General features: G+C 37.0%; 1 protein-coding gene across 1 annotated transcript in view; it reads right to left on the reverse strand.

The window, feature by feature from the left end:
* The window catches only part of TMEM38B (transmembrane protein 38B), a 40654-nt gene that overhangs the window by 5014 nt on the left and 19093 nt on the right, over positions 1 to 16547 (reverse strand). The window contains exons 2-4 of the mRNA XM_075210350.1: positions 14083 to 14239; positions 2900 to 3084; positions 1462 to 1549 (exon numbers count right to left, since the gene is read on the reverse strand). Coding sequence (XP_075066451.1) covers positions 1462 to 1549; positions 2900 to 3084; positions 14083 to 14239 — 430 coding nt within the window. The remainder of the gene's footprint in view (positions 1 to 1461; positions 1550 to 2899; positions 3085 to 14082; positions 14240 to 16547) is intronic.

Raw genomic sequence — 16547 nt, forward strand, 5'->3', positions numbered from 1 at the left:
GGGGAACCTCTTGGCATCTTCACCAGGAGGAAGGCCCTTGGTCTAAATAAGATACAGTTTGGAAGCCTGTCTCTATGACCTCAGATACAGTGCCTTGGAAAAATATTCAACAAACACATTTTCCACATTTTGATGCTGCAGATTCTGAATTTGAAATAGCTTCAAGTATGATTCTTTTGGCACTGATACGCGAAGTATTGAATACATACTGTGTAAAAATAAAATGTTCCAAGACCTTTCAACAAATTACTAAAAATGAAAAGCAGGGATGATTAAATATCAAAAGTATTCATAACCCTTATATTAGCAAGCTGAATTTTGTACAGGTGCAGTACATTACCTTAAACATCACACATTCGGTTCATTGACTCCACCTGTATGAGAAATTAGTGGATCGCTGTTGTCAATTTGTCCCTCACTCTCTCTTTCATGTCCTACTGTATATTATAGGCTTACCAGGCAAAAAAAAACAAAACAGAAACAAAAACACACACAAAACACAAAAAGATAGACAGTCACAATCTATTTGCAAATGTATAGAGTGTGATAGTCTATTCAGTAAAACAATGATGCCATGGAAGGGTGTGGACAAAAAGCACAAGGTGTGTGTGTGTGTGTGTGTGTGTGTGTGTGTGTGTGTGTGTGTGTGTGTGTGTGTGTGTGTGTGTGTGTGTGTGTGTGTGTGTGTGTGTAGTACAACAGATAAAAAAAAAATAATCGGTCACTCATGTTGTTTATCTGGCAATCAGTTAAAAATTGCGGGTATATAACATTATATCTTTTGAGCTCATCTTAGCAATATTATCACCTGCATTTGGTGATGATTGCAAGTCACAGACAAAAACAACCAGTGTAGGTATCATCAGTGCATTGATACTATTTATCTCGTTTTTAATACAATGGTTTTTGATTATTTGCATGACCCATTGGATTTAATCAGTTTACAAGTTTTGGTGTGTGTTAACATTTGCATATATACACCTACATTACTGATACCTCTATTAACTTAACATCTTCTCTGCGCCTGGGAATTTACAACCTTTGAATATAACAAAAAAATACTTTTTGTAAAAAAAAACTAAAAATTGATTAAATTTACATTAAACTTTTAACGAATTATGACCGTACAGAATGATGTATTCTGTCTACAAAATCCATGATCATTCTTTAAGTGAAAGGGGCAAGATAAGTAGGCGTGAAGACAGAGATAGCCAGTGGCAGATGATCAAGGATAAATATAAAAATGGAGGACAGAAATGCAAAAAAATTAGCCGAGTTCTCCATTTGTTCTACTGCTAAAATACTTACAATAATGCATTGCTTACTTGTGTTATTATGGATCTCATTATTCAGTAGAAGTGAACTACTAATACAGTAGAACTGGCATTGTTTTGGCACAAGCAAACTTTTCAACAGCTCAATGTTACAAGTTCTCAAAGAAAGTGTTAGAATAATACGTACTATGACATCTTCAGAAGTTCATTGCTCTCTGGTTTCCAGACACCTCTCACAAGTTGTTCAAAGTTAGAGATTAGGCCACCTCCAGCAGCTAGAGACGAAAATAGATCAATTCATTCATTCCTTAATGCACTGTACATTAAACTATGGGAGTTTATGATAGATCAAAATAAATAAGAAAACATGTTACTCTGCATCATAAAACACAAATTTCAAAAACAAACAAACAAACAAACAAAAACCACACTGCTGGAGGTAAAAATGAAGATGTGGTGTAGTTATAATGCAAACTTGGCAAGCTTGCTCAACTCGTCATATTGTACCCAGGGACCTAAACGTCTGATATGTGATCGTATGTAATGAGGTATGTGCCTGTGCATGAGATATGCAATAGCTGGTAATGAGGTGTGTGCATGATATGTTACAGTGTGCAAAAAGTGGCATCTTTGCAAGATATGTATTGGTGTGTAATGAGGTTCATGTGCGATATATGTGATAGTGTATAATGAGGTGCATGTGTATAATATGTGATACTGTTTTATGAGGTGTGTACTGTATAGCAGATTGTTTAAAAAGGTATATTTAAGGTTATTACTACTACCTCCTATTTCCCTGAGTGCCTTACAAGGCCTGCCATGCTATTTAAGTTTGTTGCAGCTTCTGGCTTCAGATCTGATTCAATAAACACTTTGCACTTTATGCAGTTCCATATGTGGAGAAGAAATCAATTCCCGGTACTCAGTCGACTGGAGTGCCTGGTGATTCTGAAGAGACCCCTATCTGCTCCCTACCCTGGGGCCCTTGCACTTTATCTTGCCACTCTAAGGTCTTCTTCCCTACTGGAAGTCAATAATGTGATTGCATCAGCCATGTCCATATTCCAACAATCATAGCTATTTATGGAGTTCAGTGGGGTTGGAAACATCACGTGGAAGCCCATAGGATGTAACAGTGGCTCCCTTTGTGCTTGAGTTTTGTTCACCCTCCCTTAGGATGTGAGCTCATTTGAGCAGGGCCCTCTTCCCTCCTGTCTCCATACCTGTTCTTCTGCTCTGTCTGTACTGCATTAGCCTGCCTGGAGCCTCTGAAGTTTTGGTATTTATTGTTTACTGTTCAGTTATGTCTCACCCTGTATAGTCTACTGTTTTGTGCGGTGTACGGCGCTGCGGAACTCTTGTGGCGCCAAACAAAGGATAATAATAACAACAGTGGTAGCGAAAGGGCCAAACCAAAAGGGGGAGGGGGGGCGTCAAGTCATCCACAGGGGGTGTGGTCTAAAATCTTACCCGATTCTGTTTAGTGACTCTCATAATACTAAAGGATGTACCAGAAATGACTATAAATAACAATATGGTGACTAAATGCTTGGTTTCATCTCGTCCTTTAGTAGCTTTGTTTCAATTTGAAAAACAAATTAAGAGAAAAATGATTTGCATATCACCTTTTGCCCAGCCATTAGCAATCATTACTAGCCAAGCGTCTTTAAAACGGCTATTTGCTTGTGCAACTCCAGACAAAATCTTCCATGTCCTGGTCACCTCCTTCATTGCTGCAGCAATGACTCGGAGAGGTAAGAAGCAGAAGCATTTGTAGAACAGGTCAGAAGGAAAGTAATACACCATGTACCTGAATGATGTGGAAAAAATTGTTTAGTATTCTAAAACAAAAAATAATTTTAATGAACATATAGATTTGCAAAGACAATATCGAGAAGAAATAAACATCCAAATGATAAATTCAAAAGACTAGCAAAATTCTAAGCACCAATATGAGAACTGTGTGGAGGGAATCTAAAGCATAATTTTCATAAATAGCCATTTAAATTGCCATTATTTATCCACTGACATGGTGCTAAATCTATTAAAGGGATTTTATATTAAAAAAATAATCATAATAATAGCTTCTTTTCTCCATTCGTTTTTTTTTTTTTAGAACACATTAGCCGCTAGTGATGGCCCATAATTTCTAATTGTAAATTAATTTCAATGGGGTTTCTATATGTGGCACACAACTACACTGAAATGAATGGGTAAGTGAAATGAACAAAGCTCCAATATTTACTCACAGAGTTCTTTTTATTACTCCCAAAATTGGCTCAACTTAGCTTCATTTTAAAATAAGATACAATGAATTCCCAACTTGTAGATATATCTATCTATATCGATCTCTAGATATACAGATCTATATATAGATATATACATAAACATACATGCACAAGCACAAACACACAATAATCAAAGTATGAACTAATACCTAAAGAGCAAGATTAGCAGTAGTAAAAGGTAAATGCTAACAACTGTTTTTGTTTTGTAACTATAAAGGGCATTTATATATTGCGACACAGCTGGCACCCTGAAGTGTATTGGATTCTAATTTGTTTCCAAATACTGCCTAATGCAGTCTTAAATAGGCTGGATGGACAGCAGCTAAGGCTATTTGTGTGTGGTTTAAGAACCAGCCCTGTATTATTTCAGCCTCCATACCCGAGATTATGTAAGCCTCCACACCTCTGTTCTTTAATTAATGGATTAAAATGTTAGCATGGATTGTTTTTCCTTCCACCGCCATCACTTTCTCTCATTAATTATAAACATCTTTGGAAAAAAAAACATTCTGAAAGAAATACAACTATACCAAGATAAAACTAATCAAAATGAATATCATAGTAATGTGGGATGAAAACACCATCAGTAAGACAAATAGATTAGCAAGAATAAGCTGAGCACAGATAAATATTAATAAGTTAAAATAAAAATGTAAAAAAAAAATATTAATGTATAGGCTGTCATTTATGATCTATAATTTCACAGCTCACATTTATTAAATGACAGGTAAAAATGTACAAGGTTTCATAAGTGATCCGTATGAAAGGGGAGTTCTGCTCATAAGAAGCATTCATTAAGTACAATCCTGGTATAACGTGTTATTGTATCAAAACAGCCTTGTTCCTTTTTTGTCTGCCTAAAGTGCCAGTATTTGGCATTACTATATAAAGTATCAAAAAGGTGTGTATTACTGAGATGAAAATCATACCCAAGATAACTGAACACTTTGTACTTATGTATTTCCATATTTTTCGCTTTTATTCCTTTGCAATGTTAGGAAGGAGATGCTTCTCTAAAGCAACATAAACAGAACGACTCATAGGTTTGCAGACTTTAGTGTGGATTGATGAATTTGTAGCCTGAGGCAGGTCAACAATGTTACAGTAGCTGAAATGAATGCAGTATAAGTTTTTGAAAAAAAATTAAATATTTTTACCAGCAATAGATACCATTAGGACACCTTCTGAAAGATCAGGTTGGGACTTTAGCTGTCTATAGTGTATTGTTAAGGTAAAACTTTACTTTTAAACAGAACTGCAGTAGAATGTCAGGTTAACACTGAATGTACACTGGTCAGCCACAACATTAAAACCACCTGCCTAATATCATATAGGTCCCCCCTCATACCGGCAAAACAGATCTGACCATTGGAGGCATAGACGCCACAAGACCTCTGAATGTGTCCTGTGGTATCTGGCACCAAGATGTTAGCAGCAGATCCTTTAAGTCCTCTAATTTTGTGAGGTGGGGCCCCTATGGCTCAGACTTGCTTTTCCAGCATCTCCCATACAGTACTGGAAAAACATGCTCGATCAGATTGAGATTTAGAGAATTTGGAGAACGAGACAACATCTTGATCTCTCATGTGCCTCAATTTTTGCAGATTGGCGGGGCACATTATCCTGCTGAAAGAGACTACTACCATCAGGAAATACCGTTGCCATGAAGGGGTGTACTTGGTCTGCAACAATATTTAGGTAGGTGGTACATCTCAAAGTAACATCCACATGAATGTCAGGACAAGCAAGGTAGCCCCATGCGCAGTTTATCTGTACTGACTTTGTGTACATGGTCAAGCTGCTATCAGTTCTTTTATTCAGGCTTTTACTGTATTAGGCTTGTCGAAAAATATGTTACAATGACATTGTCTTACAAGTCTAAAGTGTAAATGTCACTGTTGTAGCACTACCTGCTCAGTTTGTTGGATACACTACAAGCAACAACAGCATAGTTAAACAGTTAAATCATGGTAAGGTGAATACACAGGGAGGATGCTGCCAGTAACAGGTAACGCCCATTTAAAGCCAATGTCAACACTAAATATTGTTGTTTGCACTGCATACATGCTGTGGTTTGTATTACCAACACTACATATTGTGTAACAAAAACAAAAACCAGGAATTTATGAGCAGGTTCAAATATTATCATAAAAAATGGGGCCATATTGCTCAGGGCAGAGTTCATCAAAACCCAGGGTCACCATAGTGCCTAAGAATTGGGCCATTTGTCCTTCTCCTCTGAGCACTGCTGTGTCACGATGCGTTTGGAGAAGGTGTACACAGAAGTGCAGAGCAGTGTAATGAATCAGATGGAGGGGCTACTAATAAAGTATGGGGTTAGTGATGGAGGAAGTTAATGATATAATGGAAGGTTATTAAAAGGAGGGGTAATAATGGTGCGCAATAGACAACTTAATGATTGATGCAAGGGTTAATGATGACTAAAGATGGGGGGTTTAATAATGGTGTTAATTATTATGATTAGAATGGTGACTGGGAGTTAATTAAGATGAAAGGGAAATACAGGGATGAGGATGATGGGGGGGATGGGGTGGAGAAGAGAATTGAGTGGGTAATGATGATGAGGAGGGGGTTTATGGTTTGAGCAGCACAGAGAATGGATTTGAGAGGGGATACAGGGATGAAATGAAGCAGACTGATGTGGGGATAAAGAAAGATTATGATGTGAATTGAAAGGGATGTAAAGTCTGTAAGAGGAGTGAGCTGTGTGTAAAAGGGAAGTATGTGTATGTGTGGTGGCCGAGTACTGATGGGAATTTCCTTCCCTTACCTTGTCCGCCAAACACGAGTCAGGTTCTTTTTTGGTCGGATATCCGGTGGTCAGGAGATAAATACTTCAATGAAAGGGACAAGGATTGGTCAAATAACTTGGGTTTATTAATAACGCGGTAAAGATAATTTTGGTAAGCCACCGCGCCACTGACCCCTTCAACTCAATGGTAATGACAAAATATTCATTTGATCAACATAGAGCACAATAGCATTTAACATATAATAATAAATCAATTTTCAGGTAAATCACTTAACATTAATATTCAACTAAAACATTTGGTGCACCAATATTATCCCTGGTAACGTTACCATATTTTACACTCAGTCCTGGGTTGAACTGTGCACAGGAATTTAGTAGAAGTGCTGCACGTGGTTGGGGCCCATAAATTACTTTTTCACGCCAAATAAACTGATGATCTTTTGTATTACACAGTCTCTTTTTGTGTGTATTCACAGACCTCTCTATTTTCTCTCCTCTCACACTGTTCTCAATACATAGCTCAGTCTGTTTAGTGTGATGTCACAGATCTCTATACTGATTATTTGTTTTCAGTACTTTCCTTTTTACTCACACCTCTCTTTGGCTCACTTCTTCTCTTCTTACACTTACTTCACCTTTAATCTGCTTATATATCACTTTGTCCGAATTTCATTCTGTCCCTATTTTTCTCTCTCAGTCTATGCAGACACAGGGATCCCTCTCCCTCAGAAGTCTAGAACTTTCCTCTTCCCACTGCCTTCTGGGAGTTCACAGTTATTACCAAAGTTAGTGGACTTGTTGCTATGCCACACACTCCTCCTTCCTGTTACTCCCGGCAACCACCAACCACTTCCAACTGTCACTTCTACCTCAAGAAGATATTTTTATTTTTTTTAAATCTTTATAAACACTTTTAACAATTAACAAATTAAATTAACAAATTAAAAACATATAGATGCACCCCAGGGTACTCAGATTTTGGGGCACCACATATGGTTTTGGATACTATCTAAAAAAGGCTGGCTTCTAGATTCTAAAATAATTATTGAGTCCTGGCTCGGGATTACATAAAAGATGTGTCCTATATTCCACCAACATTTCATAACGCCAAAGAAGGACATTTATATGTAGCCACAAGAGGGCACTTATCCCCCATGTTCACTACACATATTTAAAGACACCACATTGCACAACATACTACATTATAGCTTGTCTCTTTGGAGCCAGTACAGGGAATCATCCATCCAGGAATTGCAACTAACTTAAAATCCAAACTAATTGATATTAGGCTGCTGGGAGTCAAAGATACATAGATTTCTTCAAAACTGTGGTTTTTCATTGCAAACCTCTATAGTCCATAAGATCTTGACCAAAAAAACCACAGCAATTTTTGTTTAATGTTTCAAGAATAAATAGGTCCTTGGTTGCCATCAAATTATTACATGAACAAACACATGGCTTACTATTACACATACATGAACACGGGTCAGGTAGGCCAAAAAAATACTTTAAAGCCACGTTTCATTATTTGATGTATTCGATAATCAAGATGAATCTTTTTAAACATGTTGGGCCTCAATCATAAAGAATGCATAGTGAACGCAATTTTTTTTTTTTTTTTTGAATGGACAAAAAAATGCAAGCAGGTATGCTCAAAAAGCATAGAAAAAAAATAAATACATTAACACCTGTTGTTAATATAATCATTAATGAAAAAAACGTAATAAAAAAAAAAAAGCCTCGACACGTCAATACTGTACATTGCATACATTCATACGCCCCTTCCCTCCCACATTCCGACCTTGAAATCGTAGGCAGTCGGAAGTGTCCTTTGCGTTCAAAGATGAATTGGATGCACTTGCCTTCACTGGCGTATAGTACGTTTCTGAACAAGCGTTGAGCAATTTTTACGCAAAATATGACACATATCAGCATTTATGTTCCTTAATGAATCAGGCCGTTATATATCTGAACACTAATGTTAAATTTTTTACCAATTTACACCCATCATGCACTTCTGAAAAATGTAATATCAATTTCACAGGTCGACTAAAGCCTAATTACAATGTCAAGTGCATCATTCTTGAGAAAATCATTTATAATTATGCCTATTGGTTTAGTGCATTCTGGTAAAATGCCTCAGGCACTATTTAAATGATGTTTTGGGTTGAAGCGGCTGTTACACTAATCGTATGCGTTAGTACAGAGTCTATGTGTTGAAAGCTGGCAGGCTTCCAACAGTCTGATGATGTCACAAAGTTTGTCAGAAGCACTGAACATGCTCAAAAATTTATAGTGAACCAAAAAATGGCTGACTCTGCTAGCTAACCAACACCAAAAATCTAACATGTTTAGTTATATGTTGTCTGTTTAATGTATAGCTAATGTGCAAGAAACATATACACATTAAAATGTCACTTTTGATTATACTCGCAGTTATATTAGTCAGAACATTATAAAGTTCTAATTATTATTCCCCCTGCTGAATTAAATTGGCATATAAAACGTATGTTACATTTTACAGAAAACATTTAGGACCCAATTCATCAAGGAACGTAAACAGTGATTTTGTGTGCACAATCCGCAAAGTCACTCTGCGCATGCCCAGAACCAGCTTATTCACCACAGAACGCAGTGACATTCATTTCATCTTCGAACACAAATGATACTTACTACTGCCTACAATTTCAAGGAGGGAACGGGCGGGGAAGGAGCGTTTGACCGTAGTCAATGTACAGTAAGGGCAATGCCAATCTAAAACACACGTAGCAGCATCCGATCCAAGGTCTGGGCATCCCAAAAGTACTTGCCGTATCTCTTGTTCCAGCTACAGGTCTAGTCTAAGTGATAACGTCTGAGTATGCATGATATTACATATGTATGCAACCAAGAGCTGTAAAACTTTTATGCACAGTAGACATTCATAACATAATAAATGTATTTAATGGGGCGGGGGGGGGGACTAGAAAAAAAACCACTTTATTTTTTAATGTTTTATCATAAATGACTTTAACAGGCGTCATTAATTGAATAGTTGTTTTTTTTTGTGTGCATGTACGCGCTATTTTGTGATTTTATATTCCACATAGTTATTGGATGTATCCTGCAGTGTTTTGTAAAGCAGAGCAGATTTACACCTGTATTCATCACCACACGTCTTCACATCGCTCCTTGCTGAATTTGGGCTTAATGTATACCAGACTTACGTGCGTTTTAAAAAACAAATCCATCATTTTATATTAATTATACGTAAATATGAAAAAGAATGCCTGCCACTGCTAAAACTAAACATTTTCTTCACCACATGAAATATCCCACCACATTTGATAACCTGTAGATAATTCTACTTTGCCTGCTATAACAAAATTATGCCAGCAGATGGCACAGTAGTTAAAGATTTAAGATTTAATAATGTGCAATGTTCAATTACCATTTTACATAATAACAGTAAAGTGTTGGTTGTTAAAGAATATAAAATTTAAAGTGTGCTGAATGGGTATGCTGGGAAGATTTGATAACTATTTAAATCTTAAAAATAAAAAAATAAAATGTTAAACATCGCACCACACTATATTACCAATATAATCTAAATATTGAAATTAATTAATTAATAATAATACAAAATGCATTTGTAATACAAGAGAACAATTTTAAATTTGCAATCCACAAGAAATGAAAATGATAAAATAAAAAAAATAAAAAAATATAATAGAGAAAGCAAACCGCTCAGCTAGGAGAAAACTGCTGCAGAACTCTTAATCTCTATAGTGTCCCAATGTACTCCCATAGAGATCAATGAACATTTTCAAGTGCAGTGACATGAGCACTCTGAAATGCAGTGAGCAACACCAAAAAAAACAAAAAGCAAAAAAAAAACACAACCTTATTCTCACTGCAAATGCACGAAGGCGGAAAAATTCATTTAAGATTGGTATGAGCGTATTGAATACAATTCGTTTTATTTTTACATGTATTGTATTCGCATTACAAACGCAAGTGAGGTGCAGTATTTAATCGCCAGTGGGTCACAGTCCTAACAACCATCTAGTCCTCCCTAAATCCTAATCTAATCTCATTTCACAAAAAAACCATAACAGATTTGGGTTCAACAAAAACATAGGCCAACATTTGTGAAAAAGCAGAGGCCATGATTCACCATCTTGCAGAACCACTTTTAGCAGCATCATGCTGAAATCAGTGGTCAAAGTGGAAATTTAGAAGTGGCGGTATGGAAAACGTAAGAGAATTTGAATTTGATAGTTTTACAATGCAGGCAATAGAAGTGGTGGTATGGCTCAACATGGTATACACCCCCACTTCATCCACTGGCTGAAATAATAGTTATCTGAAGACGCTGCTCAGTCGCTTACACAATATTTGAGGAATTCTGGCCCACTCCTCCTTACAACACTGCTTCAGTTCATTGATGTTTGAGGGCTCTCTTAAGATCCTGCCACAACATATCAATGGGGTTGAGGTGCGATTTATTTTTCTTCCTCATCCAGTCAGTTTTCGATTTTCTGTTGCGTTAAGGATCATTGTCCTGTTATAGGACTCAGTTTTGACCAAGATTCATTTGTCAGCCTCACATTTTCCTCTAAAAGAAATAGGAGAGGACTTCACGGTGGACTAAATTATTGTGAGGTATCCAGATCTTGCGGCTGCAAAACTATCTTTTGGTGATATGAGGAGATTGGTTTAAGCCAAACATGATGTTACAACTTCTTAATGTCCTGTATTTCATATAGATGCCACTTTGCAAACCTAAGTTGTACTGTGATGTGTTTTCTGAAAGTAGGGGCTTTCTCCTGGCTACCCTTCCATGATGTCCATACTTGTAGTCTTTTTTCTAATCATCAGGTTTTTTTATTTATTTAAATGTAACCTACTGTCACTGTGACTGGTCTTGGTGTGCACAGATCTGTAATGCACTTTCTCACTTCAACTTCCCTCTGCCCAGGCTAGCTTTCAGGTGAGGTTGTAATTGACCAAAGGGCCCCACTCATGTGAGACTTATACAAACGTCTGTTAAGTTTAGGTTTTGTAAGGTGATGGTGATGGTGCAGTGCAATAGAAGAGTATATCGGATGCCAGACCAGCTCTATCATAAAATAGATTTTTTATTTACATGCCTTCTCCACTTCAGCAAAATACTTCCGATGCAAACCGAAAAATATATATGTACAGCTCACATAAACTAGTTCTTCCTGCACAGTTCTTAGGTGAATGACATGGTTATGTTAATAGGACAGTCACATTTAAAATGTGGTTTTAGTGCACATTCATCTCTCTCAGCAGTGCTCATTCACCCCTCCTGTCGTGCACTCTCAGCCGCATCTCACCCCTCCTCTGCGGGGATGACTTCTCTGTTTACTTGGGCCCTGAATTCATTCAGTGTAGCTCTCAGCCCCTTAAATGCACACAACGCTGCATCTCTGTTCCCATCCATACTACCTCCTCCATAGGGTCTCCTATTTTATATGGACTGCTTGGATTGGGGCTCTTCCCTGGATTACCTTACTGGGGACTTTCCCCCATAGGTTCTGTGGTGTAGAATAAGGTTAGTGTTCATACTAAATTTCCTCCCACATTCAGCACATATATGTTTTTTCTGTTACGTTATCACTTATTAATAACCAGATTTGAAAAAAAAAAGATTTATAAAAATATAAAATAAAAAAAATGTATCATACTCATTGCAGTGTAGTTTGGCTTTCACCTCTCTTCATGTTATCTCTTATTTCTCCCTCAGATCTGTCACCCTCTCTTTTTTACCTGTCTGACTCATTCCTTCTCTCTGACAGCTCTTTATTGTATGCTATTATTTTCTCCTCAGAACATTTCACTCATATTCTATTTGTCTTTCCCTCTATCGTAATGTACTTTGGCCCTTGTGGCAGCCAACCCCTGACCTACTGCCTTAACGCCAGGGATTCCGGGACCACCTCCCCTCCCTCCCCGGCTGTCACTGCACACTCTCTCCTGACTACTTCAACTGCCCCTTCTCCACTCACATTCTTAACTGTTTGTGCTGTGATCAGATCATCCAAGCTTCTGTCCTAGTGCCAGGGCCATACATTCAGTCACCGGAGGGTGTGAATAAGAGTATACTTTTACACATGGGTCATTCAAGTTGAGTTTTTTTATTTTTAATAAATAAAGTAAATCTGTTATGGGTTTTCACCTAAAATTTGAAATAAACAAGTTCTAGGACTTGGTGAAAACTTGATGATTGTTCAATACGTCCAGACATGTAAAAATAGATTTGAAAGAGGGTTTACTTTTTCACATGATATTATATCAGAGAAAAGCACACACACACACACACACACACACACACTTTTTTGAGATACCAATAGAAAATTAAGTAGTGTTCCCCATGCATGGTTTGGAGAGAGGTAAAGAAACCAATTTTTTTTTTGTTTTGTTTATTTTTTCTCTCCTCAACTATTTCTACTACCTCTGGGCAAAGTACAATAACTGCAGGTGAAACATAGTATAAAAAGGTAGGTAATACAACCCTACATTCATGTGGAGCAGGACAGTGGATCTGTCTACAGTGATTTATTTGAAAGACAGACCGAAACTGGAGACAATGAACTGACTCTGAAGGTACAAAGTGGTATGAGCAGCAGGTGCGCTTCTTTGACAAGTAACCGGTGCTTTCCACATATATATCCTGATAAATACAACTAGGAGACACCAATAGAGAGATACTAACTGAAATAGACAGAAGCCGATGGGATGATTTGTGTTGCCTCTTGAACTTTGAAAAAGTGTGTCTTAGGGGGGAGATTCAACTCCTGGCGATGAGTCCTGTGAACCTGACCGTGATGTCCGGCTGCGCACACTGCCAGCTATTAAGGTTTGAATCCCCGCTCATTTTTCTTGGTACCTCTATTGGGTGCAGGGGAAAAACAAGCAGATTGATTCATGCAATAACATCGGCGCAAGGTGTCTCTGTGGGACATTCCGGAGACACATCGCATTAAAGTCAATCTCCCCCTTAATCTCTGATGACAACTCTTCTTGCTACTTCCCCATGGGAATCGAAGAGGGCAATAAAGCTCATGTGGAGTTGTAAAATATATTGTTACATTATACACATGCAAATATTGTGGCACGGAGTACTACTTTGCGGAAAAAAACACAGATCAGTTTATTGCGGTCAAGAAGTGTCCGATCGGCAATCAGATATCCTCTGGCCTTCAAACTTTGCTCTATTCTTATAACGTGACACGGTTTGCTATGAAAACACACCCGGCCCCATTACAATGCACCAACGGGTTGCATCATAGACACTTGGTAGGATGGATCCATGGTTTGGCACTTTAAAGGTTTTATGTAATTCTTAAAACAGTAGGCAATAACAATACATTTTGCTGGTACTGTACTATGGAAATGGAGGGGGGAGGATCAGCTTTGGAAAATATTAATGTTTAACCATGAATGCAGCTTTAATTGAATGGTATTTTGAGACTAAAACACAAAATGTTTAAGAAAAGCCCATTCATGTAAGAGAGACGACCCCTTGTTCAGAAGTGTTTGAGGTATTGTGGGACCCAGGGAATCTGAAGACCGCAGGGAACAATTTTAACCAATTTTATCCAAAACTAATTAATGGTGGAATTAACCTTTAAATCATCACGTTACTAAAATAAAATGTGACAGTGCAACCAAACAACTTATTTTGTTTTTTTCTTCCAGAATTTACACACATATAAGAAAACTTACCAATGTAACTTACCAAATAACAGATGCAAAGATGATGTTAGTGCTGTTTGAAAGGAAAGTCACAGGAGGCTCAGCTAGCATTAAAGAAGATAAAATTCCTCCACCAAAGCAGCATAGCATGGCACTGAACCAGGAGGCCATAGGGCTACGAGATGCCACATCAAGAGCTCCTACAACAAAAAGATAACAGCAGTCATGAATAAGTCAAAACAAATGTGCAATATTAGAAAAAAAAAAACAGACGGGTTGGGTACATACTGTTGACAATGGAAATGTCGGCATTTATCCTGTCGACATAAAATTGTCGGCAGGCTAAATGCAGACACTTCCATTCTGTTTGAAGGTTCAAAATGTCGACAGTGAGACTGTCGACATGCACAATACAGACATTGAAAGAGCAATGTACGGCGGCTATAGCGCCGGACCCGCCGTCATTGAGTGAATTTCATCCACTCAACATTTGTCCTCTCTTTGTGGGAAAACAAACATACTTCCTCCAATATTGTGCTTTCTAAGGATTGAAAATTCAAGTTCTAACTCATTTCTTGTAAGCACCTGAGCTACAAACTTCCTCACAGATAATTTGCCGGCAATCTAAATAAAAACAAAAATACACTGTTTTCATCAATTTGTTCCCCCCTAACAAAGAGGAACTAACATGTTGACATTTTTATATGGCAACTTGGTAGAATTCTATGGCACTGTTAATTACTGTTTCTTCCAGGCATGCCATCCATAGAGCTCATTTAACTGTGCCACCAATTCCATCAACCACACCTTTCAGAACTTCCAAAAAACTGTGACATCTGTGACTCTTCCTTCAGAAAAGTAAGATTGTAAAACAGGAACCTTGATTTAAACTTTGATACTGCACTACCACTAAAACAAATCTGGGGTCTGGATTCTCATTTTACAAGTGGACAAGATTGGTGCTCCAATAAGTGTAAACTAAATATTGATTATATTTAAATGTCCTCACTAATTATTGTAAATCATTTTCCTTGCCCTTTACCCTTCTAGACATATGCAGTGAATAGGGTAATTTGTTGATTAGCACAGTGAGCACTTTGAATTTCATGTTGTTGAAGTTTGTAATTGTCTGCAAAATCCATTTGTACAACAACTTTTCCTACTGAAGATGAAGCTTTTCACTTGTGAAAGAATATACTCTGTATACATTTAATGCCCTTACCAGCATGCAGGGATTCCATTACCACAATTTACAGCCTAAGGAAAAAAGAGAACCTTAGGGCCATATCCTTTTCAAAAGTAGTTTGCTTTTAGAAACCATAATATAAAAAAAAAAAATTTGAGTTAATATTTCAAAATTTGAATGAACAATAAAAAAAAAACCCACACCCTTAGTTGGTAGTGGTATCACTTTTACTGTTGTATTTTTTTATCCAACCATATCCTGCAAAGCAAATTATTTATGGCTGCTAAATTGACTAATTTCCTTTATATTAACACTTATATTGAAGTCAAAGGTGTTAATTTGATCAAGCACATATTTTCATTGCCCTTATATATAGATTTTTTATTTCAGTGAATATTGGTATTTTAAATCGCCATGATACGAGTACTATATATAATCAAAATTATTTCCTCTATTATTAATCAGTTGAAGTGCTGGAGACAATGAACTGACTCTGAAGGTACAAAGTGGTATGAGCAGCAGGTGCGCTTCTTTGACAAGTAACCGGTGCTTTCCACATATATATCCTGATAAATACAACTAGGAGACACCAATAGAGAGATACTAACTGAAATAGACAGAAGCCGATGGGATGATTTGTGTTGCCTCTTGAACTTTGAAAAAGTGTGTCTTAGGGGGGAGATTCAACTCCTGGCGATGAGTCGTGTGAATCTTGTATATGTATTGTTTATAATATTTAGACTTTGTCCATGTTTTTATGGAATTGCCCTATTAAGATATGAAGTTAAAAAGATGTAAGCATTGATAATGACCATATTAAACATAATGTACAGAAAAGCAAAGCAAACATTAGTTTAATATAAATTAGTGACAAATAATGAGTCATTTAATGATCTATGTTGTGCAAATATCATTTTACTCCAAATCCCACAATCTATTTTGAATGCGGAGTGCATGTCTATTAATCACTGTAAGACGTAAAACCATCAGGAATGTAAACTAATGTCAAAGGAATCCTAGTGGAGATGTGACTATGACCACCTGTTCATCCCATCATAGACTTATATTTAGCAGAAATAAGAATGGACTTATGTCTTTCCATTGAGTCAGAAGCCAAAGGTTTCTCCTATTTTATCTTTTTTTTTTTTTTTTTTAAATCAAGCCAAAGTTTTATCAGTCTGCAATAGTTAAAAAGTGAAGTGCCAATTAAATTGACTGAATAAAATACAAAGTGATAAATGGTAGCAAGCGATCTATATAACACAAGAAAACAGACATTTTATTTGAAATTAGTTTAGTGGGAATGACATCAATTCCCATTT

This window comes from Mixophyes fleayi, chromosome 1 (assembly GCF_038048845.1).
Source record: "Mixophyes fleayi isolate aMixFle1 chromosome 1, aMixFle1.hap1, whole genome shotgun sequence".
NCBI classification, from domain to species: Eukaryota; Metazoa; Chordata; class Amphibia; order Anura; family Limnodynastidae; genus Mixophyes; species Mixophyes fleayi.